Source organism: Oncorhynchus tshawytscha, linkage group LG11 (assembly GCF_018296145.1).
Source record: "Oncorhynchus tshawytscha isolate Ot180627B linkage group LG11, Otsh_v2.0, whole genome shotgun sequence".
Classification (NCBI taxonomy): domain Eukaryota; kingdom Metazoa; phylum Chordata; class Actinopteri; order Salmoniformes; family Salmonidae; genus Oncorhynchus; species Oncorhynchus tshawytscha.
In genome coordinates this window covers 12,713,990-12,740,844 of record NC_056439.1, presented here as the reverse complement: position 1 = coordinate 12,740,844, position 26,855 = coordinate 12,713,990, and the positions used below count along the sequence as shown (strand labels likewise).

General features: G+C 40.9%; 1 protein-coding gene across 1 annotated transcript in view; it reads left to right on the top strand.

Annotated features, from left to right (window-relative positions):
• The window catches only part of LOC112262422 (inactive ubiquitin carboxyl-terminal hydrolase 53-like), a 46,833-nt gene that overhangs the window by 6,752 nt on the left and 13,226 nt on the right, over positions 1–26,855 (top strand). The window contains exons 5-12 of the mRNA XM_024438078.2: positions 9,579–9,684; positions 11,873–12,019; positions 13,322–13,471; positions 14,587–14,755; positions 18,696–18,806; positions 19,125–19,247; positions 20,723–21,536; positions 21,954–22,018. Of these exons, the coding sequence (XP_024293846.2) occupies positions 9,579–9,684; positions 11,873–12,019; positions 13,322–13,471; positions 14,587–14,755; positions 18,696–18,806; positions 19,125–19,247; positions 20,723–21,536; positions 21,954–22,018 (1,685 nt within the window). The remainder of the gene's footprint in view (positions 1–9,578; positions 9,685–11,872; positions 12,020–13,321; positions 13,472–14,586; positions 14,756–18,695; positions 18,807–19,124; positions 19,248–20,722; positions 21,537–21,953; positions 22,019–26,855) is intronic.

Below are 26,855 nucleotides of genomic sequence, written 5' to 3'. Positions count from 1 at the left end.
TTTATCTGTATTTTTTGTAGTTGTTTACAAACCACCACAGTCAGAAGCTGGCACTAAGCCACCATTGAATGAGCTGTATTCCGCCAAAGGCAAATAAGAAAACGCTCACCCAGAGGTGGCGCTCCTAGTAGCCGGGGACTTTAATGCAGGGAAACTTAAATCAGTTTTACCAAATTTCTATCAGCATGTTAAATGTGCAACCAGAGGAAAAAAACTCTAGACCACCTTTACTCCACACACAGAGATGCATACAAAGCTCTCCCTCACCTTCCATTTGGCAAATCTTACCATAATTCTATCCTCCTGATTCCTGCTTACAAGCAAAAATTAAAGCAGGAAGCACCAATGACTAGATCAATAAAAAAGTGGTCAGATGAAGCGACAGGACTGTGTTGCTAGCACAGACTGGAATATGTTAATGGATTTCCTCCGATGGCATTGAGGAGTACACCACATCAGTCATTGGCTTCATCAATAAGTGCAACGATGACATCATCCCCACAGTGACCGTACATACATACCCCAACCAGAAGCCATGGTTTACAGGCAACATCCGCACTGAGCTAAAGGCTAGAGCTTCCGCTTTCAAGGAGCAGGACTCTAACCTGGAAGCTTATAAGAAATCCCGCTATGCCCTCCGATGAACCATCATACAGGCAAAGCGTCAATACAGGACCAAGATCGAATTGTACTACACCGGCTCTGACGCTCGTCGGTTGTGGCAGGGTTTGAAAACCCGAACTGACTACAAAGTGAAGCACAGACGAGAGCTGCCCAGTGACATGAGCCTACCAGACGAGCTAAACCACTTCTATGCTTGCTTCGAGGCAAATAACACTGAAATGTGCATGAGAGCACCAGCTGTTCCGGAAGACTGTGTGATGACGCTCTTCGCAGTCGATGTGAGTAAGACCTATAAACAGGTCAACGGACAGATTACCAGGACGTGTAATGTGAGCATGCGCTGACCAACTAGCAAGTGTCTTCACTGACGTTATCAGTGATCTGTGATACCAAGCAGATCACCATAGTGCCTCTGTCCAAGAACACTAAGGTAACCTGCCTAAATGACTACCAACCCGTAGCACTCACGTCTGTAGCCATGAAGTGCTTTGAAAGGTTGGTCATGGCTCACATCAACACCATTCTCCCAGAAACCCTAGACTCACTCTAATTTGCATACCACCCCAACAGATTCACAGATGATGCAATCTCAATTGCACTCCACACTGCCCTTTCCCACCTGGACAAAAGGAACACCTATGTGAGAATGCTATTCATTGACTACAGCTCAGCGTAAAAATTGTCAAAGACTCCAGCCACGCTAGTCATAGACTGTTCTCTCTGCTACTGCACGGCAAGTGGTACCGGAGCGCCAAGTCTAGGTCCAAGAGGCTTCTAAACAGCTTCTACCCCCAAACCATAAGACTCCTGAACACCTAATGAAATGGCTACCCAGACTATTTGCGTTGCAACCCCCCGGCCCCTCTCTCTTTTACACCGCTGCCTCTCTCTGTTGTTATCATGTGTTCATAGTCACTTTAATAACTCTGTCTACATTGACTCTGTACCTGTACCCCTGTATATAGTCTCGCTATTGTTATTTTACTGCTGCTCTTTAATTATTTGTTACTTTTATTTCTTATTCTTATCCATATTTTTTAAAACTGCATTGTTGGTTAGGGGCTCATAAGTAAGGTCTACACCTGTTGTATTCGGCGCATGTGACTAATGTGAGCGGACCAAGTAATTGGGCGTCACTCTAAAGCGGGAAGGTGGAATAAACGAGTCAGGAGTAGGTTTTCTGCGCATTGCGACGTCAGAAATTGCTCTAGTCAATGCCCATCAGGGACTTCACTCTTCACTCCTCACACTGAGTAATTTAAATGTAATGTTGAGCTCTCTCTCTCTCTCTCTCTCTTGTGTTATTGTGCAACCCGTTAACAAGAGTTCTATCCGTGGTGCTGAATGCACAGTGTACTTTTCCCTCTGTGTAGTTCATTGCATGTTTAATAATGAAAATACCCTCCAAAAGGAGAGCATGTATGTGATTTATTTATGGTTTATTATGTTAAAGTTCAATAATTAGCATATCTGGACGTGATTTACAGTATATATATCTGTCAACACAGTCATATATATACATGATGTATATTTCTGTAATATGATTCTGGTCTGCAATGATATATTCTAATGTGGCCCTCCATGGAAAATAATTGCCCAGGCCAGGTCTAGAATGTCATTGTATGAAATAAGGGGCCCAGCCCAAACCATAAAAAACATCCACAACCATTATTCCTTCTCCACCAAACTTTACAATTGACACAGTGCATTGGGGCATGTAGCGTTCTCCAGATGGTGAAGCATTGCTCCAGAGAACACATTTCCAATGCTCCAGAGTCCAATGGCGGCGAGCTATAGACCATTCCAGCCGACACTTGACATTGCGCATAGTGATCTTAGGCTGCTCGGCCATGGGAACCCATTTCATGAAGCTCCCGGCGAACAGTTCTTGAGCATCCGTTGCTTCCAGAGGCAGTTTGGAACTCGGTAGCTATGTGCTTCAGTAATTGGCGGTCCCGTTCTGTGAACTTGTGTGACCGAACACTGCGGCTGACCCGTTGTTGCTCCTAGACTTTTCCACTTCACAATAACAGCACCTACAATTGAACGGGGCAGCTCTGGCAGGGCAGAAATTTGACTAAGTGACTTGCTGGAAAGGTGACATCCTATGACGGTACCATGTTGAAAGTTACTAAGCTCTTCAGTAAGACCAGTACTGACAATGTTTGTCTATGGAGATTGCATGGCAGTGTGCTCGACTTTCTATGCCTGTCAGCAACAGGTGTGGCTGAAATAGCCAAATCCAGTAATTTGAAGGGGTGTTCACATACTTTTGTATATATAGTGCATCTACTTAAATTACCTCATACCCCATGCACATCGACAGCCTCAATTTGTCAGGGCATGGCCAACAAGGTGTCGAAAGCGGTCCACAGGGATGCTGGCCCATGTTGACTCCAATGCATCCCACAATTGTGTCAAGTTGCAGGGATATCCTTTGTGTGGTGGACCATTCTTGATACAGACAGGACACTGTTGAGTGTGGAAAACCCAGCAGCATTTCAGTTCTTGACACACTCAAACAGATGTGCCTGGCAACTACTACCATACCTCGTTCAAAGGCACTTAAATATTTTGTCTTGCCCATTCTCCATATGAATGGCACACATACACAATCCATGTCTCAATTGCCTCATGGCTTAAAAATCATTACTTAACCTGTCCCCCCCCTCACCTTCATCTACACTGATTGAAGTGGATTTAACTTCTTATGGCTGCAGTGGCAGTAGCTTGGATGAAAGGTGCCCAGAGTAAACGGCCTGCTCCTCAGTCTCAGTTGCTAATATCATTATTAGTATTGGATAGAAAACACTCTGAAGTTTCTAAAACTGTTTGAATGATGTCTGTGAGTATAACATAACTCATATGGCAGGCAAAAACCTGAGAAGAAATCAAAACAGGAAGTGAGAAATCTGAGGTTGGTCGATTTTCAACCCAGGCCCTATTGAACTCACAGTGGGATATGGATGAAGTTGCACTTCCTAGGGCTTCCACTAGATGTCAACCGTCTTTAGAAACTTGAATGAGGCTTCTACTGTGTTGTGGGCTTGAATAAGAGCTGAATGAGTCAGGTTACTGGCAGAGAGCCATTTCCTGGTCATGCGCATTCCATATGATATCGACTTGCTTCTCTAGACACAAAGGAATTCTCCGGTTGGAACTTTATTGAAGATTTATGATAACAACACCCAAAAAATTGATTCTATACTTAGTTTGAAGTGTTTCTTCGACCTGTAATATAACTTTTTAAAGTTTTTGTCCGAAGTTATACGGGACCTGCGCGAGCGTTTGGATATGTGAACCTAACGCGCTAAAAGTAGCTACTTGGACATAAATAATGGACATTATCGAACAAATCAAGCATTTATTGTGGAACTAGGATTCCTGGGAGTGGATTCTGATGAAGATCATCAAAGGTAAGGCAATATTTATAATGTGATTTCTGGTTTCTGTTAACTCCAACATGGCGGAAAATTTTATTTATTTTCTGAGCGCCGTCTCAGATTTTTGCATGGTTTGCTTTTTCCATAAAGTTTTTTTGAAATCTGACACATCGGTTGCATTAAGGAGAGGTATATCTATAAATCCATGTGTATAACTTATACTATCATCTACATTTATGATGAGTATTTTTGTTCAATCGATGTGGCTATGCAAAATCACTGGATGTTTTTGGAACTAGTGAATGTAACGCGCCAATGTAAACTCAGATTGTTTTATATACATATGAACTTTATCAAACAAAACATACATGTATTGTGTAACATGAAGTCCTATGAGTGTCATCTGATGACGATCATCAAAGGTTAGTGATTCATTTTATCTCTATTTGTGGTTTTTGTGACTCCTCTCTTTGGCTGGAAAAATGGCAGAGTTTCTTTGGCTTGGTGGTGACCTAACATAATCATTTGTGGTGCTTTCGCTGTAAAGCCTATTTGAAATCGGTGTCACACTCTGACCATTATTTGAGTTGTTTGTTTCTATGTTTTGTTTGGTCAGGGTGTGATATGAGAGGGCATTCTATGTTGCATGTCTAGTTAGTCTGTTTCTATGTGTTTTGGCCTGATATGGTTCTCAATCAGTGGCAGGTGTTTGTCGTTGTCTCTGATTGGGAACCATATTTAGGTAGCCTGTTTTGTATTGTGGTTCGTGGGTTATTGTCTATGTGATGTTGCATGTTAGCACTCAGTTTCGATAGCGGTCACGTTCGTTTTGTTATTTTGTTTGTTTGTTTAGTGTACTTCGTGTATTTTCGTCATTCATTAAAAGTATATATTCACACCACGCTGTGCTTTGGTCTCCTCACTACGACGATCGTGACAATCGGACACTATGGTGGGATTAACAACAAGATTACCATTAAAACAGTATAAAATACATGTATGTTTGAGGAATTTTAATTATGAGATTTCTGTTGTTTTGGATTTGGCGCCCTGCACTTTCACTGGCTGTTGTCATATTATCCCGTTAACAGGATTTCAGCTGTCGTGTCTTTACTATCATTAACTGAAGACTGATAGTTACTACTGAAGACTGTAATTAGTTACTACGCGATCAACTGATTAATCACGTAACTAATTAAATAGGAAGTCGGGGCACCAAGGAAAAATATTCAGATTACAAAGTTATAATTTCCTAAAATAACTTTACAGATATTTTATCTGATCAATTAGCCTTCGAATTAATGAATTATTTACTTTACCTCACGTTAGTCTCATTCCAAACGTAAATTGTTGGTTATTTGCACGAACATAGTCTTCACTATGAGTCATCCATACATCAATTGTCTTAAATCATTTATTTATTACTAACTAAGTAATTCACAGAAATGCATAAACAAACAAACAAACAAGGTAAATGTAATGATAGGAGGATGTGCCCTAGTGGGCTAAACCGGCATGGCGGCTTGTTAGACCAAAGGGGAAGTGGGGGTCGACTAAGAAGTCACTACAGAGTGATAATTATAATGATTGAAATGCTAATCGTTTACACATGAATGCTCACTCATTCGGGAACAACTGCAATCAATATATATATTTACGCTCAGTGTGTCGTCTTGACCGCTGGTGAAAAGTTTGTGTCTTATGTAGAATAGTCCGTCTCTCTCCCTCTCTCGGTTGTGGTTAGAGGGGATTGTTCAGAGTGACATTCGTTATAGAATGGATGATTCGGCGGTTGTCGTTCTTCGCGTTCAATGATACCGAATTTCGAGCTGCAGACTAGTAATTAATATCAAAGACTTGTTCTCATTCGGTCGGTATCAATAGTCTAAGAGTTTAACCACGTGGTATGGTTAAAAGATTTAGGAATGGTCTACAACCTTTGTCCTCTTCCTAATGGAGAAAAACATGGTCTGCAACATTTAGCCATCTCATAATTGAGGTAAGCTCGGTCTGCTGATCATTTCTCAAAGTTGGGTTTTATTCGGAATGGCAGAAAAGGGTCTGTCCCAGGATGTCTGACCCTAACTGGGCTACGGGGCGGGCCTCTGATTTAGTTCAAATCAAAAGGGAATTGTATTTTTCTTCATTAAACATTCCACAATCATATTACACAATTATACAAACAGTATCATATTCACTCATTCATCTTATACAACAATTAGATGTAAACCTCATATCTGAGGCTATTATATAAACAGTGTTATGGTAATGTGGCCACACCATCTCCCATGAGCTTCCTAAGTTGTGACAAACGGACTAGTTCGTAGCTGGATTCTTCACCGATCTTTTATACTTTTTCTGGAAGATGAAATTTGTTCGTACCTCAAGTTCTGTGAGATGGAAGGATTTCCTTTGTTATCCATGAAAATCTACCCTCTCTCTACTGTGTGTCCATGAGGAGGTCTTCTCAGGAATTTACAACCTCTGACCACAGCAGCCTAGTTGAAGGAGGCAAGGGGGGTGAGGCAGGGAGAGGGGGATGGGGTTGCTATACCCAAAGAGGCCAACATCATGACACAGCCCTAAGACGTTTTTTTAACAGGTGATATCAATCAAGGGATGATAGCTTTCACCTGGGTTCACCTGTCAGTCTATGTCATGGAAAGTGCAGGTGTTCCTAATGTTTTGTATTTTGTACACTCAGTGTCTAGCAAGTTATCGTTTCTCATTATGTATCTATTCCTTGTGTTATTATGTTTCTATATTTTTCTCTCTGCATTGTTGAGAAAAACCTGTACTTACAGTTTTTTTCGATTGCTAAACGACAGTGGACACAACTGGAGTCACATGTGCAAAACTCTAACTACAGTCTGCACAGCAGCAGTTCATGTGGACCAAACTCTAGTTCGTTTTTCATTGCTTGAACACAGTTTTCAAAACTCTACACACTTATCCCATGACTTTAACCACAACCTGCACAACACTGTGGATTTACAGCACTTTGTTCAAATGCTAACACACTGCTGTCAAAACTGTGAACCACACATTCAAAACGGAATAGATTTCAGCCTTGTGCCTTTCAAACACTGCTGATTGCAATTTCAGCTGAAAGGCTAAGCAGGTGTCTTGTTTTAGACTTGTTAGTGAACACACACACATATTACAGTATATATAGGTAGAGCTCAGAAAGACTCATTTTGGAAATGGAACAAGGAAGATGGGTTCGTGGAGGGAGAAGGGTGGCAGGGAGAGGGCGGATGCGTGGAGGAAGACAAAGAAGACAAAGAGCTGTTATTTCAGATGAAATAAGGGCTACACTTATAGACCATGTCGTGAACCATGGTCTCTCATTGAGAGAGGCAGGGTTGAGGGTGCAACCCAATCTGCAAAGATCCACAGTGGCATCTGTAATGCGAATTTTCCATCATGCAAACAGGTGAGAGTTACATCCTTACAGTAAATGAAAACATTACAGGAATCTATTTTGTATTGCAATTGTAGAATATTTACACAGATATATATTACAGTAAGTTTGACTGTAAAATATATTTTTACAACAGGACCCAAAGGCTGCCCCCAACAGGGGGAAGAGGAAAAATATTTTCAGATGCACAGGAAAATGCTATTGTTGACATGGTTGTTGTCAACAATGCAATAAAACTGCGGGAGATTCAAGATAGAGTGCTGGCTGATAATGATATATTTGAAAATGTTAATTCTGTCAGCACAACAACTATTGCTCGAGTCCTAAAGAAACACCAAGTTACAATGAAACAGTTATACACTGTACCGTTCGAGAGAAACAGTGAACGGGTAAAAGAGCAAAGATACCAATATGTCCAGGTAAGACGTCTGAGATTACGTACACAGCTATACAAAATATTTACAGTAAAAAAAAACACTAGCATTTCTACAGTAAAACTGTGCACTTACTGTTTTTCAGAGAGTAATGGAGGTGGAAGCACTGGAAAGACCACATTCATTTGTATTTATTGATGAAGCTGGATTTAACCTTGCCAAAACACGGCGCAGAGGAAGAAATGTTATAGGTCAAAGGACCACTGTGGAGGTTCCAGGCCAAAGGGGGGGAAATATCACCATGTGTGCTGCAATGGCCAATGATGGTTTGCTTCTCAACACACCACTCATTGGCCCATACAACACAGAAAGGCTTATAGCTTTCCTAGAACAGCTCTATGCTCAGCTAGTGCCAGCAGAACAGGGGGAGCCAGTAAGAAACCCCCAAGTTTTTGTCATAGTTTGCGATAACGTTGCTTTTCACCACTCTGCAGCTGTCACAGATTGGTTTGCAGCACATCACAGATTTATGGTTTTGTACCTGCCTGCATATTCACCCTTCCTCAACCCAATAGAGGAGTTTTTCTCTGCCTGGAGGTGGAAAGTGTTTGGTCACCACCCACATGACCAAATGTCTCTTTTGGAAGCCATGCGTGCCGGATGTGAGGACACGAGTCCAGAGGACTGCCAGGGATGGATAAGGCACTCCAGAAGGTTCTTCCCCAGGTGCATGGCAAGAGAAAACATTAGATGTGATGTTGAGAGAGAGAGGCAGGATTAGCCCCTCAATTATTTGTTCGAATTACAGTATGTACTTTTAGTTTCTACCTTTTTTTCCTCATTACTGTAATTCCGTAAATTACTACAGACTATTGAAGCAAACTGCTAATTTTCATTTACCTTAAAGAATTGTTATGTTCTAAATATTTTAATAAATCATGTGAAAGAATGTCACTCTTTTCTTTGAAGAAAATATTACTTTGTATGAAGTCACTGAAATTGTTCCAACTGTAAAGATGAAAAGTTTGTATTTTCTGTATTGGTGTTTGATGCTAGTGTTTTTACTCTCAGTGTGTTCTGAGTGACAGTGTGTGTTATCTCAGTGAGGGTTGTGCATAGTGTTTGGCTGCACTGAGCGTGTTTTGAGCCATGTGTTAAGAGTTGTGTTGCTTGGAATGAGTTTTGCAGGTGATGTGAAATGTTTAGCTCAGGTGACTGTTGGTAGTCCAGACTGTAGTTAGAGTTTTGCACATGTGACTCCAGTTGTGCCCACTGTCGTTTAGCAATCAAAAAAAACTGTAAGCATTTCACTGTTTAGTCTACACCTGTTGTTATACGAGGCATGCGACAAATAACATTTGATTTGACTTAGCAACATTGTATATTACAGTGCATAGGCATCATTCTATGATAACTATAAGGCAATAACCTATGTGAATGCCTTGTACCAGGTGTGTACACACAGCTAGTTGTAGATAGACCTACTGCTCTAGTAGGTCTTCCAACAACTTTTTTTCCCAAAGTACTCCAACTGCATATTGTGCTAGGGGTAGGTAAGACTTTACGCTACAATGCTATTATAACTTTATAACTTGTGGGTAAGTACAGTGTGTCAGTACAGTGTAATAACTTTACTGTAACTGTGCTGTAAAGTGTGACCGTGCTATCCTGCTAAGCGATCACAACATACACTTTCTGTTAGGTTTGGATAAGGCTTATGTGATTTACAGTGCAGAAGGACACCCCTCATATCCCGCCCCCTCTGTGTCCCAGCCAACAGGTGGACCGCGTCTTGGGGCAGAACGACAGGATTCGGTCGGACATGTTCGGGGAATTGCTGCAGGCGGCAAACACCATCGGTGACCTACGTAACTGTCCGGTATGTTGCTCATTTTCATTATGAACCAGAGTTTGATGTCTAATATCCAATGTGATGTATTTGGTTTTGATAGACATGTGGCCATGCTGTTATCTATGCAGCCCGAAAGTTGGTGCTGAACAATGTGACTGCAATGTGCCGTCATCCCAGCTTCTAGCAGTACATGACTCCAATGGATTTTTTATGTAATCTTTGACCAAAATAGAACTCCTTGTCCAATCAAATCACTCTGTTAGTCAATTATGTAGTGGACGGAGATTGTGCTTTTTGAACTGTGAAAGTCCATAACTGTAGCAATGTTCATGATGTTATTTGTTTATAAATCACTGTCATCTTCTGAATACAGAAAGGATCTGGCGATGAATGGATTCCACCAGCTATTCTATCAGTATCAAAAACATTCTGTGATTGATTAACTATAGGACACATCTTCACATAAATGTTACTCTGTAAATACTACAATACTGTTTTATTGAACTGAACCTTAACGTATGACCATCAGAACAATATATTATAGCCACTGTACCTGCAGTATCCCAAAGCAAGTGAATGCAGATCCAGACAGTATTTAATTCAAACCCGCATCGAGCTGATTTCTACTCTCTGCATTCTGCTTTGTGACATTATGATGGAACAGGCCTGAAGGAGAGGCAGCCAGACTAGTGTTAGGGATATAAATAGCAGTTAAGGCTTATCCACTGTTGCTCTCTCATCTCGATTGGCTAGCACCGGTCTACCACTTCAATGTGCGTCAGCCCTGGTGCAAGTGCTTTGTTCCATTAACCCTTTCTACTGTTCCTGGATCAAAAAATCTTATCACGCAGGATTATTAAAGATAGATATTAAAGCTATTTTGTATTTTATGTAATGAAAGTTGTATTACATTTTTCATATTAACAACATTAAGAATAACTAACAACGTGTAAATAATAATTATAAAGGATGCTCTAATTACATTAGTAACGGGTTTATTATAGCAATAAGGCACACCTCGGGGGGTTTGTGATGTATGGCCAATGTACCACGGCTAAGGGCTGTTTCCAGGCACTCCACGTTTTGTCGTGCTCGGACATGCACTGTCAACTGTGGGACCTTATACAGACAGGTGTGTGCCTTTCAAAATCATGTCCAATCAATTGAATTTACCACAGGTGGACTCCAATTAAGTTATAGAAACATCTCAAGGATGATCAATGGAAACAGGATGCACCTGAGCTCAATTTGAATCTCATAGCGAAGGGTCTGAATACTGATGTAAATAACATTTTTCAGTTTTTTATTTTTAAAACATTTACAAACAATTCTAAACTTGTTTTCGTTTTGTCATTATGAGGTATTGTGTGTAGATTGCTGAGGATTTTTTTATATATTTAATTAATTATAGAATAAGGCTGTAACGTAACAAATTGTGGAAAAAGTCAAGGGCGGTGAATACTTTCCGAAGGCACTTTATGTGGGTAAAATAAAATAAAAAACCCTGTTAAGAACTCTTTTTATTTATTTAAATATTTTTTTTATATATATATATATATATTGACTTTCAATATATTATTTTTCTCAGCATAGACTTTGTATGAAGATACACATCACATTATTACAACAGTTTGAGTGTTTTCGAATCAAATGTTCAATATATTTTCTTGTGTGCTTATTGTTTAACCGTTGATATATTCTATCGGCCATTTTGATACCTTAAGGAGTTACCATTGGAATATCTACCAATGGCATATCCTGTGATAAATTACACTGGTCACTCAAAACATTTATAAAGTATATATAGCCCACACTTTAGATGAGGCCACACAAAAATACTTAACTAATGATTAGTAAATGGTTTATGAGGACTTATATTAAACATCTTATACATCATTATTAAATGATAATGATAATAAATTTATAAGTTGTTCATAAATGTATGACTCACTAGGTTACTAACATTTACAAATGTGGGAGTAATCATTAATAAATGAATAAACTATTTACTAATCCATTATAAATGCTTTATTCCGTGGAGTTATTATAAAGGGCTACTATAGTTCTGTATATATTATAATTTATGATTCCTATATGATGCAACATGTTTTATGGCAAAGTTGACAAGGTTTCTGGAATAAAATACATTGATTTATATATAGATTTCTGCTTTTAATTATCTCTCCTGGATGATCATTTCTCATCGTCTTTACAGAGCAACTGTGGCCAGAGCATCAAGATCCGTCGGGTTCTCATGAACCGCCCAGAGATCGTCACCATTGGCTTTGTGTGGGACGCAGAGCAGTCTGACCTTACAGAGGACGTGGTGAGGTCACTGGGTCCACATCTCAACCTCTCGGGGGTAAGGGTTAAAGATGCACAATGGAAGTTTAGTCGCTAATTGTTTACCTCAAATTTGGCTTGAGGGTTGACTGTATGGTTCCTATACATGATTATGTAATATTAATCAATTTATTTTAATAATAATACAGAGTAAGATTACAACAATAATACTAACTATATATATATATATATATATATATATATATATATATATATATATATATATATATATATATATATATATATACCATTTAGCAGACTTTTATCCAAAGCAACTTAGTCATGCAGCACACATTTTTGTATGGGTGGCCCCATTGCCAATCGAACCCACAAACCCCAGGCATTGCAAGTGCCATGATCTACCAACTGAATCACAGCACCCCAATCCCATTCAAACCACACAGTCCTTCATTTTAGAATATTTTTTACTCTTACGTGGGTGTCCATTTTATGTAATTTCTGCAGTTTTTTATCCCATTTCAGTGGACCCTTTTGGTTTAAAACGCACCCCCAGAGGCAAATCTTCAGTATACATGATACAGTATATACAGTTTCATCTGTAATATTTCCTGTTTCCCCTTTTAACCGCTAAAATAAAGTAGCTACGCCTCCATTTTGAGGAAAACAACTTAAAAATCTTAAAAGACTTAAAAACTTAAAAGATCTTATCATGAAAGAAAACAAAAAACTCTAAATCAAATGTTTGCATGTATGTTAGATATTACAAAATATGATAACAAGAGATAAACAAATCAGGAAAAGCTGACAGCACTACAATGTTACTACAGTTATTACTGTGTAATTACATGTATAGTGGAACTTTAGGTGTAATTACACTGACTGCACCTGCCTATGTAAGTACCATGTAAATACATACTGTATATATTAACGACACTTATTGTAAGATGTGACCTTGATATTATCCGTAAATCCTTGCCACAATCAGGTATAACAATTGTTAGTAGTATGCAGCAATATGTAATTGTAATTACACTGTACCTGCCTTTGTAACTACCATTTAAATGCATAGTTATTTAGGGCCACATATTATGAAGTATGATCAAAGAACAAGATTATGAACACACATTTCAAATGGGAAATGGCTCACACTCAAAGAGACAACATGATTGTCCAATGATTATGTTCACATTCCAGTCTGACTAAATCCTATCAAGGTCTTGTGAGATCTGGCAGGCGTCTGTAAAGTAGCCAGACCGGATAGCTGTATTAGGGTTGCTTGAGTATTAAGCAAATGTCAATGTTGGTTGAAGAGTCCTATCCTAATTGATCATCGGTATCTTTCATGTATGTCCTATTTCAGCTGTTCAACCGGGTCACTGATGAGAACGCCAAAAGGAGTGAGTTACATCTCGTGGGAATGATTTGTTTCTCCAGCAAACATTACTCTGCGTTCGCTTATCACAGCAAGTCCTCAAAATGGATCTTTTTTGACGACGCCACCGTGAAAGAGGTGAGTGTTCAAATGAACGTGTTGGTGTCTGTTTAAAATTAATTGAGAAAAATGCTTCTAATATCTCATAGATGATCTATTTGTGCAGATGTTGCAGAATTCTTGTCAAAACTTTGAAAACCACCTCACAAGTGTTCTTATGTGGAGATAAGTCCCAGGCCATCAATTCAGTAGATCCAGCCACATCAAATGAATCGGAACATTAAGGACCAAATCATATCCAGATCTTAGTCAGTGCTTATCTTTTCCATTCATTTGGTGTTGGCATACAGATTGCCACAATCCAAGGCGTGGGACGTGGATTCATCTTGATGTTAGACTACATTTGAGGTCCAAAAACATCTGGTAAATGTTGACTTTGGAGTTTAATGTTCCTTTAACATTGCCGACCGGTAAACATAATCTGTGTTTAATGAATAAAAGAAAGTAGGTTATTATGACTCAATATTACTCTTTGGACAGGAGCCGTAAAAGCAATGCTTTCCTTTTAACAGCTGGGCTATCCTTTGATCTATCCTTTGGCCCCTGAGTGGCACACTGCATCGCAGTGCTAGAGGCGTCACTACAGACCCGGGTTCAATCTCGGGCTGTATCACGACCGGCCGTGATCGGGAGTCCCATAGGGCGGTGCACAATTGGCCCAATGTCGTCTGGGTTAGGGTTTGGCCGGGGAGGCTGTCATTGTAAATAAGAATTTGTTCTTAATGCCTTAATGCCTTGTTAAATAAAAACAAAACATTTTAAAAGCTCAGCAATCAACTCAATGCTCTCCCAAGAGCTCTGCCAAATTGTAATGATGAAACATGAAAGCAAAATGGAGAGGTTCACAAAAGACGGAAGCCATTTTAACATGTTACTTGAACTATCCATCGTTAAGCTGACAGTTATGCAAGGTCTATGCCTCACCATCAAAAACACGACACTAGACCATGTTTCATCTGGAATCACCACACGTAGAAAGACGCAGCAAATTCTCTGTACTTCACATTAAATGAAGAAAATGAAAACGTCAACATACTAGTTGCTACTCTTTAGCGTTTAGTCTCAAACATGTCAGTCACACACACAGAATGTTTATTCTTTTCACTTTTATGTTATTTTTGTGTTCTTCTTAGATCGGATCCAAGTGGAAAGACGTGGCCTCTAAATGCATCCGGGGACATTTCCAGCCACTGCTCCTGTTCTACACTAACCTGGAGGGGACCCCAGTCTCCAGCGAGGATGCGCCAAGACAAACGATTATGTGTCCCCGCTTCAAAGCCCACGCCAACGGGGAAGTGCCAGGTAAGACGAAACCTTAACGGTTGGTTTACATGTGTGTCACAATGAGTCGTCACAAAAACAGTTGGTTTTTAGCTGCTACACTGGACTCGTTACTTTTCCCATCGTGAGCAGAGTGTGAGCCACTTTATAAAGAGTTTTTGGCCTTGTGCCGCACTTCAAATTCTTGAAAATAGAACTAGAGCATCATTATATGCAAAGTTTTGTAGGTTCTAGGTTATATTGAAATTAATGAGTGTCTCACGTTCAGCCAAAATGTAAGTTTCCAGTGTAGCAGACTTTATGGGAGGTGTGGGGCGTGGTAGGTGAAGGGTCGTTAAACATTCACTTAACTAACCTGGTGCAAAAATGTTGGTAAAACTTTACTTAAGGCATTTGATGTGATCATAAGGCATTGCAAGACTTTGTTTCACACTTGTCCTGTGGCTAGCTCAGTGTCTTTCCTAAATGGCCTTGCCCATACACAAGGTTCTATCTAGATCACACATCCAACACCCACAATACATTTTCCCTCAAATATTGTAGCTGTGGAAAGAGAATATGTACTATTCTGCTTCCACTACATGCGTAATACAGAGGCCTACAGTACACAACGAACACTGTCATCGAGAAAAAATCATCCTTTTAAAGTGATGGCGCCTGGCATTGTTTTTAAAAGCACTCCCCTGGCGGAGCGATGGGCGTTGCGATTGTCCTCCCTTGTCGTGTGCAGAGTTGAACTTGATACGAGGACGATGCCTCTGTGACATGCAGATTACCGCCCGCCTCCCTGCCTAATCCCTGCTCTCCCTGCTATCCCTGCTCCCCGGGTCAAGTGCGCTTGGTAGCTTTCACTCCCTCCCGTGATCTCCCATCCCGCGTTTGTTCCCATTCTAATATGCGTTTGCTTTCGGAAATGGTGCCCTGCTTTTTGAAACGGACCTTTTAGCCTGGGCGTCGTATCCGGTCATCTCTTTTTGAATGGGATTTGATTTGCATTGTTATGTGGATAAGCGTAAGTAATTGTGTTGCGTTATTGTTTGATGTGGATTATTGGTTTATATAAGGACAGATATTTGTGAGGATGCTTTTGGGCAGTATTGGCCAGATTATCAATGCTGTTGATAGTTTTTTTTAGACATTGTTAACCTGCCTTAGCAGTGCCCTTGTCTGAGAATAACATTTTCCCGATTTGCAGATTGTCTGGGGCTCGCCACAGACTACATAAATACTTGTTTCATGTTGAAATCCAATCTAATATAAATACACTGTTACCATGACATATTTGGCTAATTTTGTAAAGTAAACAAAGAGTGCAATTTTTCAGTCATATTGCTGCACCTGTGACAAAGTAAAGCAAAAATTATTTGGGGGGTATGGGACAATCAAACCTCACTGGTTGCCCTATATACTGTATAGTCACGCATGCATTTCACTACTCCCGCAATAACATCTGCTATACATGTTTATGTGACCAATAACATTTGATTTGATGACCACTGATGAAGAGTATGCTGTAACACTGGTTAGGTGTCCGAATTCTCTACTTTTCTCCAGAAGTGTGCACTCACAAAGTGGACACTCCTCCCCATGCATTTAAAAGCATGATCTAAAAAGCTTATGAAATAATTTACCTAATTGTGCACGTGGGTTGATTCCAAAAGCAAGAAAATTATTTTGAGGGTGTCACGACTTCCGCCGAAGTTGTTCCCTCTCCTTGTTCAGGCAGTGTTCGGCGGTCGACGTCACCGACCTACTAGCCATCGCTGTCACGATCGTCGTTCAGGACAGACGGGAGACTCTGGCGGCTCAGGACAGACGGGAGACTCTGGCGGCTCAGGACAGACGGGAGACTCTGGCGGCGCTGGGCAGGAGGAAGGCTCTGGCGGCGCTGGACAGGCAGGAGGACCTGTAGGGATGAGACGGAGAGACAGCTTGGTGAGGGGGGCTTCCACCGGAGGGCTGGTGCGTGGAGATGGCACTGGATAGACCGGACCGTGCAGGCGCACTGGAGCTCTTGAGCTCTGGAGCTCTGCCCAACCTTACCTGGTTGAATGCCAGGCCAGTGCGGCGAGGTGGAATAGCCCGCACTGGGCTGTGCTGGCGAACCGGGGACACCATGCGTAAGGCTGGTGCCATGTACGCCGGCCCGAGGAGACGCACTGGAGACTAGATGCGTAAAGCCGGCTTCATGGCACCTGGCTCGATGCCCACTCTAGCCCGGCCGATACGAGGAGCTGGAATGCACACGCACTGGGGAGACTGTGCGCTCCACCACATAACACAGTGCCTGCCCGGTCCCTCTCTCCGGTAAGCACGGGAAGTTGGCGCAGGTCACCTACCTGGCTTCACCACACTCCCCGTGTGCCTCCCCCAATAAATGTTTGGGGCTGCCTCTCGGGCTTCCAGCCACGCTGCCGTGCTGCCTCCTCATACCGGCGCCTCTCTGCTTTCGCTGCTTCCAGCTCTGCTTTGGGGCGGCGATATTCCCCTGGCTGTGCCCAGGGTCCTTCGCCATCCAGAATCTCCTCCCAAGTCCATGAGTCCTGCGCTCTTTGCCGCTGCTGCTGGCCATTACCAAGCTGCTTGGTCCATTGTTGGTGGGTTATTCTGTCACGATCATCGTATGGAGGAGACCACAGCGCAGCGTGGTGTGAATGCATAGTTTAATGGATGACGAAAAAACACGAAGTACACTGAACAAACTAACAAAACAACAAACGACCGTGACTGCTAATGAACACTGTGCTAACATGCAACATAGCATAGTCAATAACCCAAGAACCACAATACAAAACAGGCTACCTAAATATGGTTCCCAATCAGAGACAACGACAAACACCTGCCACTGATTGAGAACCATATCAGGCCAAAACACATAGAAACAGACTAACTAGACATGCAACATGGAATGCCCACTCATATCACACCCTGACCAAACAAAACATAGAAACAAACAACTCAAATAATGGTCAGAGTGTGACAATCGCTGATCCATTTTTCATTTTCCATTGGTTTTGTCTTGTCTTCCATCACACCTGGTTCCAATCCCATCAATTACATGTTGTGTATTTAACCCTCTGTTTTCCCTCATGTCCTTGCCGGTGATTGTTTATTGTAAGTGTATGTGTACGTCTGTACTGGTGTGCGTCAGGTTATGTTACCCATTGATTTTTATTATTATGTTTTCCGGTGGGGTTTTTTGAAAATAAACTGTGCCGTTGGAAACATTTCTCTCCTCTCCTCTCCTGACCTCTCTGCCTTCTTTTCCTTTTAAACCCGTGAAGGCAAGTGAAAATGCGTACACACAAAGCAGCAGGGTAGAGAATTGGTATGCAACATGGGCTGGCTAGATGCTACCAAAAATGGAGTAAACTAATGCCAGTTGCTGTTTTAGTGAGGCAGAACACCTTGGCAAGGATAGACACAGGTTTGTGACAGGCCAACTACTGAGCTGGGTCATGTCATGTGTCGTAGAAAAACAACCAAAGGAGTAAACAACACTTGTGGAAAAAGTGCAACTTTATTATAATGTTTTTTTAAATGCATTGTCCAATGTTTCATTTTAGCTTACTGCAGCTGAGGCCAGCTCTCCTTTTGTGCAGTTGGTCACCACTGCAGGATTTTATTCTAGTCCTACTTTAACATACTTTATTCTGCTAACTGTTGAGAAAGTCAATCAGCTGGGTTAGTGTAGGGCTGGAACAAAGGCCTTCATACACATAGTTTGCGTTCCAGACCAACTGCATTGCAGATGTTGCATTACAACAACAAATGGTTGTGTGCCACGTCATTCACTGCTCAGTTAAGCATCAGATTGCTATATCATATGATGTGGATAGCTGACATGTTAAACACCCATCCAAGCGTTCTGGCATGCATCTGAAATGTAGTCAGCCTGGACCGTGTCCATTAGCTCTCACCTCATCTCACTGAATGCCTATCTGATGTTCTACTTCTGCAGCAGGGATGAAGAAGTTGGATGCCATCCGGGAGAATGCAGGCCCATTCCGCTCCAACCAGGGGCCCTATAAGCAGATGCTACTTCCACCCTCCACCTCAGGCTACAAAAGAGGTAAGATCCAGGTTGAGGCCAGTAGGTACTGAACAGTAGAAAATGCTTTGAAGCATATTGAACCTCATTTTCGTTTTCCATTTCAAAACTGCTGCTGTGCAGAACATGACCCAGACTTGGATTTTGGCAGAGGAAGACAACTAAGATTTAAAAAATACCTCAAAACATAATAAAACATTTTTTTGTGTTATATTATATGATTTTAAATGCATTGTATCCACATCGTATGGTTGAATTGTGTTTTTAAATTGTAAAATAAATCAAATCAAATGAGCATGTGTTGTAACTCATGTGTTATCCCAATCCTGATATCCATAGTGAAAGGCCCACCTTGTAGTCCCAACAAATTCCGGGTTCCTTCCAAGGACACTTCCCAGAGGGTTGTAGAGGGGATAAAGAAGGAGGCAGAAAGAGGGCGTCGAAAACCAGATCCACACAAAGGTAACGTGTACTACAGTGATTGTTATACTCATAAGGTAACATTTTACTGTACTTTGAGGGGTACCTTGAAAAACCATGACAAGCGCTGATGACATGTGTAAGAACCAGTATTTTGTGTTCATACTCTTTTTGTCAAAACAGTTTTAGCTTACAGTGGCAGATAGAAATAACTTGCACAAAAATTTAAAATACTATTCATTGAATCAGAGGCAGTTACTTGTCACTGACTACCACAAACTTAATGTTGTGTGTGATGAGTGAACTATTCAACCAACCAGTGCTACAACCAAAATCAATGTATACTTGACTGTGTTAACCTGATTGTAGATTATTAAGATACAAGGGTTTTCTCCTCAAGATTGGTTGGATGATTTTTCACACTGTTTATAGACACAAATAGTATTGACTATAATGTGATATGATGCGGTGCACATCCAATAGATTGCCTGAAGGGTCACTTGGATAATGTTTTGGTGCATTGTTTTTTTAGATGTGGCCCCAAACCAGAGGGCAAACTAAGGGCAGCAATATGGAGTCAGGAAATGTTTTACAGGACTGGCCAATCTCCAAGAAAATAGCATACCATCTGTTCTACACAGATTAAGTTGTCTCAGGGCAAATATAACCATGTAAGATGGAAATAATTGGTTCCAGAGTGCTTCAGGTTTTTTTGTGTAGTTCTAATCCTAGGTTTTATTATTTGTGTGACCTGCTTTTCTAAATTTTAGCATACTTTATTATTCTTACATTTTCAGTTCAGAGGTAAGTTTTCTGATGAAGCTAAACAATGTGCTTTGCATTTTGCCAGTGTTTCCCAGAAGACCATGTGACATGTGTCCCAAAAGTGCCCTCTCCAATCAGATTCTTCTACCCAAAATTCCACCTAAAACAGAATATTCAGAGAAAGATTATGTAATATTGTCTTTTGGAATATCTGGACGATGTTGGAAGGCATTGTATCCTATATCAAATATCTTCAACTTTTACGATATAAACCTTGGACCAAGTGCAGGAGATTTTCTTCTCTCAATCGAGCCATTCATTGTTCAACATTTATCCAATCCTGAGAAATATATTTAAAAACCACCTGGAATAAGTTTATACGTAGATTGTAGGCCTAAATACATTTTACGATGCTACACAAGTACAATATGCATGCTTGGCACACTAAAACAAAAATGCTGTTTCTTACATATGTAGGATCTTAATTTGATCAACCTGTTGCAGGAGAACTTTCGAGCAATCTAGGAAAATGTAAATGTGTAGTGTATTTGAGGTTTAGAATTTCTAAAGTTTGTAATTTCCACTTTGAAATTTCAGACTTGATCTGCCCTAATGTATCAACCCCTACAAAAATGTCCATTAATTATAATCCACATAATAATTCACATTTCATGTTGCTGCAGGATTATTGTCCTGCTGTTGCAAACTGGCACACATTAAGATCCTACATCTGTATGTCACTTCCTGTTTAGATATGTCCTATGCCAGATCTCCGCCTGAGGGCGGGCTGAGGCAGCACGCTGACCAGAGGTTGCGAGGCGGCAGTGGAGCCCGGGCTGACAAGTTGTCATCCTCCCACCAGAGCAGAGCTTCCCAGGACCCAGACCCACGCTCTCAATCCGGTGCCCTTGGCGGACACAGTTGGAGACAGGAAACATCCCCTGGTCACCAAGAACAGGACGGCAGCCAGGACGCGTGGGATAAGGGCAGCAGGTTGGGAGCGGGCCATAACAAAGCCAAGCCCTCCTGGAGGCCAATCCGGGAAGTTCTGAATGTGGACAGCGTCTTGAACGACCTTGAACGGCGACAACAACAGCAGCACTATGGCGGTGGTGGTAGCCCCCGGATCGCTAAACCCTCCTATCAGGAGATCCCGCATGGCAGCGAACAGGACAACCGGGACTGGGAAAAAGAGCGGGAAAAGGATAAAGAGCGGGAACGGGACCGTCTCAGGATGAGGGAAGAGTGCAAGCAGCAGAAGTGCTTGATGACAATTTACGAGGACGAGCAGCGGCAAGAGACAGAGAGCCACAGCTCCCTCGAATCGGAGGGCAGGGCAAGTGGGCACGGCGACCGGGGCGGTGGAGGGGATGGAAGCAGCGGGAGTAGGGCCAAGGGCGGGACCAAAGCCCTGTTGCGCAGCGACACCTGGACCATCCAGAGGACTGAGTCGGGATACGAGAGCAGCGACCGGCTGAGCAGCGGCTCCACCAACCCTGACTCGCCAGGGGTGGACAGCTTTGCCGGGAAGGAGCAGCGGTTGACACCAGAGGTGCAGTCTCAGAGGTATGATGGCAGACTGGGGTTTAAACCCAGCTCTAGAGACCGGGCTTTAGCCTGCTGAGCTAAAATCTAGGAGCATAGATTAATGCCAGGTGTGCATTCACAAAGGTGGACTTTGTTTACATTCAAATCTTGTATTAAGTGACTGTAATGTTGTTAAGTTTAATCGAGTTCATGTGTTGACACCTAATAAACTTGCCTTATATTTGTTTATATAGATTTTTTGTCTTTTCAGGGGACCCTTGTGTTTCCAGACAATAGTACAATGAATTTAACACTTTAAATGTCACACAAGGATAGTTGTACCACAATGTCCATCATAAACTTAGTCTCTTGGGTGAAACACAATGATCTTACTCTCTGAAGTCCATTTTGGCAGAGTTGTTTCAGAGTTTAAATCTTCTTTTCTTTTTTTTGCAGGGGTCAGCTTCACCCAAACAGGTGCGATTCAAAACCTGATGCGGTACACTCCCCTTTGCATCAAGGTAAGTGGATGTTCTGCGCTTTCGAGCATGTGTGTTTAATATATATATATATATATACAGATGTATGATCTTAATTTGATCACTCTTTTGTAACTGAGAATTTTTCTGCACAGTGGGAAATGCAGATGGGTTTCATGATTTACATAAATTCACTGAAAACATGCAAAAACACATGGTTATATTAACAGTACTTCACTTTTCATGTAGCCTAATTTTGGCCGGCTAATAAGCCTAACCACTAATATAGCCTAACCACCGATCACGCAACATGCTGCAGGATTATATTTGCTGCGACAATACTAGTCAATTAATATCCTACAACTGTAGTACAGTATGTTTAGTGAAGGTTCATTGTTTGTAGTTTAAACTGAAACTGAGTCATGTTCTCTCTAAAGGACAGTTTGAAAATGTACTAGGGTGGGAGGGCTGCTCCAAAACGGGAAGGTTGTCTAACTTTTGTTTTGCTTTGGGGAGGGTTGTGTGTTTTTTTTTTATTGGGCAAAGGGGAGGGTAGTACATTTTTTCCCCTGATTTACATTCACCATTTTGCAGGTTTTCATGTCTTCCATATAGCCAATTTCCTCATCTGTTTGCATGTGCCCTCCCTATCTAGGTGTTTTGGCACTTCACTTCTGCACTACGCTTTTCCACACGGGTACTACACCACACGTTAATGGTGGTACACATTATATTAATTTCCTTATGTTCTCTATCCATGGAAGTAGCCCACTTTGCCACCAGGATGGAGCTAGCATGCATTGTTTGTTTTTTTTACTCATACCAAGCTGTTCATTTTAGTCAATTCAAACAGACCCCATTTCAAAGGAAACAAGCCCTAAATAAGACATACGGGGCGGCAGGTAGCCTAGTGGTTAGTGCGTTGGGCCAGTAACAGAAAGGTTGCTAAATTGAATCTCGAGCTGACAAGGTACAAATCTGTCGTTCTGCCCCTGAACAAAGCAGTTAACCCACTGTTTCTAGGCCATCATTGTAAATAAGAATTTGTTCTTAACTGACTTGCCTGGTTAAATATATATATATATATATACATATATATATATATATATATATATATATATATATATATATATACAGTGCCTTGCGAAAGTATTCGGCCCCCTTGAACTTTGCGACCTTTTGCCACATTTCAGGCTTCAAACATAAAGATATAAAACTGTATTTTTTGTGAAGAATCAACAACAAGTGGGACACAATCATGAAGTGGAACGACATTTATTGGATATTTCAAACGTTTTTTACAAATCAAAAACTGAATAATTGGGCGTGCAAAATTATTCAGCCCCTTTACTTTCAGTGCAGCAAACTCTCTCCAGAAGTTCAGTGAGGATCTCTGAATGATCCAATGTTGACCTAAATGACTAATGATGATAAATACAATCCACTTGTGTGTAATCAAGTCTCCGTATAAATGCACCTGCACTGTGATAGTCTCAGAGGTCCGTTAAAAGCGCAGAGAGCATCATGAAGAACAAGGAACACACCAGGCAGGTCCGAGATACTGTTGTGAAGAAGTTTAAAGCCGGATTTGGATACAAAAAGATTTCCCAAGCTTTAAACATTCCAAGGAGCACTGTGCAAGCGATAATATTGAAATGGAAGGAGTATCAGACCACTGCAAATCTACCAAGACCTGGCCATCCCTCTAAACTTTCAGCTCATACAAGGAGAAGACTGATCAGAGATGCAGCCAAGAGGCCCATGATCACTCTGGATGAACTGCAGAGATCTACAGCTGAGGTGGGAGACTCTGTCCATAGGACAACAATCAGTCGTATATTGCACAAATCTGGCCTTTATGGAAGAGTGGCAAGAAGAAAGCCATTTCTTAAAGATATCCATAAAAAGTGTTGTTTAAAGTTTGCCACAAGCCACCTGGGAGACACACCAAACATGTGGAAGAAGGTGCTCTGGTCAGATGAAACCAAAATTGAACTTTTTGGCAACAATGCAAAACGTTATGTTTGGCGTAAAAGCAACACAGCTCATCACCCTGAACACACCATCCCCACTGTCAAACATGGTGGTGGCAGCATCATGGTTTGGGCCTGCTTTTCTTCAGCAGGGACAGGGAAGATGGTTAAAATTGATGGGAAGATGGATGGAGCCAAATACAGGACCATTCTGGAAGAAAACCTGATGGAGTCTGCAAAAGACCTGAGACTGGGACGGAGATTTGTCTTCCAACAAGACAATGATCCAAAACATAAAGCAAAATCTACAATGGAATGGTTCAAAATAAACATATCCAGGTGTTAGAATGGCCAAGTCAAAGTCCAGACCTGAATCCAATCGAGAATCTGTGGAAAGAACTGAAAACTGCTGTTCACAAATGCTCTCCATCCAACCTCACTGAGCTCGAGCTGTTTTGCAAGGAGGAATGGGAAAAAATGTGAGTCTCTCGATGTGCAAAACTGATAGACATACCCCAAGCGACTTACAGCTGTTTTGTAATCGCAGCAAAAGGTGGCGCTACAAAGTATTAACTTAAGGGGGCTGAATAATTTTGCACGCCCAATTTTTCAGTTTTTAAATTTGTTAAAAAAGTTTGAAATATCCAATAAATGTCGTTCCACTTCATGATTGTGTCCCACTTGTTGTTGATTCTTCACAAAAAATACAGTTTTATATCTTTATGTTTGAAGCCTGAAATGTGGCAAAAGGTCGCAAAGTTCAAGGGGGCCGAATACTTTTGCAAGGCACTGTATATATTTTGCAATACTGTATATATATATATATATATATATATATATATATATATATATATATTAAAACAAGATAGTGGATAGAGAATGTTTTCTTGATGTTGAGAATGTGCCCTCAGGAAAAAATTCACACCCCTTTACTTTTTCCACATCAATTTTCAAGTCTTGCCATAGATTTTCAAGACAATTTAAGTCACAACTGTAACTAGGCCACTCAGGAACATTCAATGTCGTCTTGGTAAGCATCTCCAGTGTATATTTGGCCTTAAATTGTTGTCCTACTGAAAGGTGTATTTGTCTTCCACTGTCTGTTGGAAAGCAGACTGAACCAGGTTTTCTTCTAGGATTTTGCCTATGCTTAGCTCTATTCCATTTCTTTTTATCCTAAAAACCTCCCTAGTCCATTCCCATGACAAGCATACCCATAACATGATGCAGCCACCATCATGCTTCAAAATATGAAGAGCGGTACTCAGTGATATGTTCTGTTGGAGTTTCCCCAAACATAATTCTTTGTATTCAGGACAGGAAGTTAATTTCTTTGCCACATTTTTTTTGCAGTTTTACTTTAGTGCATTATTGCAACAGGATGCATATTTTTTAATATTATATTCGATATAAACCTCATGTAGGTTATTGTTGTGGAGTAACTACAATGTTGTTCCATCCTCAGTTTTCTCTGATCACATCCATTAAACTGTAACTGTTTTAAAGTCACCCTTGTTCTCTTGGTGAAATCCCTGAACAGTGTCCTTCCTCTCCAGCAACTGAGTTAGGAAGGTCACCTGTATCTTTGTAGTGACTGGGTATATTTATACACCATCCAAAGTGTAATAAATAACGTCACCATTGTCATAGGGATATTCAATGTCCGCTTTAAAAAAAAAAATCTGCAAATGGGTGCCCTTTGCAAGACATTGGAAAACCTCCCTGGTCTTTGTGGTTGAATCTGTGTTTGAAATTCACTGCTCAACATATGTTCTTTACATGTATGTAGTTCTGTCCTTGAGATGTTCTTGTCTATTGATGTGCAGTACTCCAGGATAATGTTTCCTCATGGTTCTATATGAAGTCATGTTTTCAGAACATTAAGAAAACTTTCCATAAAAACCACAAGAAAATATTACTAACATTCTTAGAACGTTCTAAGAATGTTATTTAAAAATAGATACAGTGCCTTGAGAAAGTATTCACACCCCATTGACTGTATTTTGTGTCATGTTTTGTGTGGACCCCGGGAAGAGTAGCTGCTGCTTTTGCATTAAGAAAATGTCTACTCCTGAACATATTTAGGCTTGCCATAATAACGAGGTTGAATACTTATTGACTCAAGACATTTTAGCTTTGAATATGTTATGAATTTGTAAACATTTCTAAAAACATAATTCCACTTTGACATTATGGGGTTTTGTGTGTAGTAAGCCTGTGACAAACAAACTCAATTTAATCCATTTTAAATTCAGGCTGTAATACAACAACATTTTGAAAAAAAAGCCCAGGGGTGTGAATACTTTCTCAAGGCACTGCATCTATTTTTAAATTACATTCTTAGAACGCTCTTTGAACGTTAGTAATATTTTCTTTTGTTTTTAATGGAAAGTTTTCTTAATGTTCTGAAAACATGACTTCATATAGAACCATGAGGAAACCTGCAGAAAACATTATCCTGGAGTACTGAAATTCACACAGAAGAACGTTGTTTCTTAATGTTCTCTGAACATTCTGAGAACATTACTTTAAATAGAACCATGAGGAAACCTGTAGGAAACATTACGCTGAAGTACTTAAATTCCCTCCTAAGAAACATGGTTCTCAGAATGTTGCACTACATGATCAAAGGTATGTGGACACCTGCTCATCAAACATCTCATTCCAAAATCATAGGCATTAATATGGAGTTGGTCCCCCTTTAGATAGATGTTGGAATAGATGTTGGAACATTGCTACTGGACTTGCTTCCATTCAGCCATAAGAGAATTAGTGAGGTCGAGCACCGCTTGCAGTCGGCGTTCCAATTAATCCCAAAGGTGTTTGATAGGGTTGAGGTCAAGGCTATGTGCAGGCCAGTGAAGTCCATTCACACCAATCTCAACAAACCATTTCTGTATGGACCT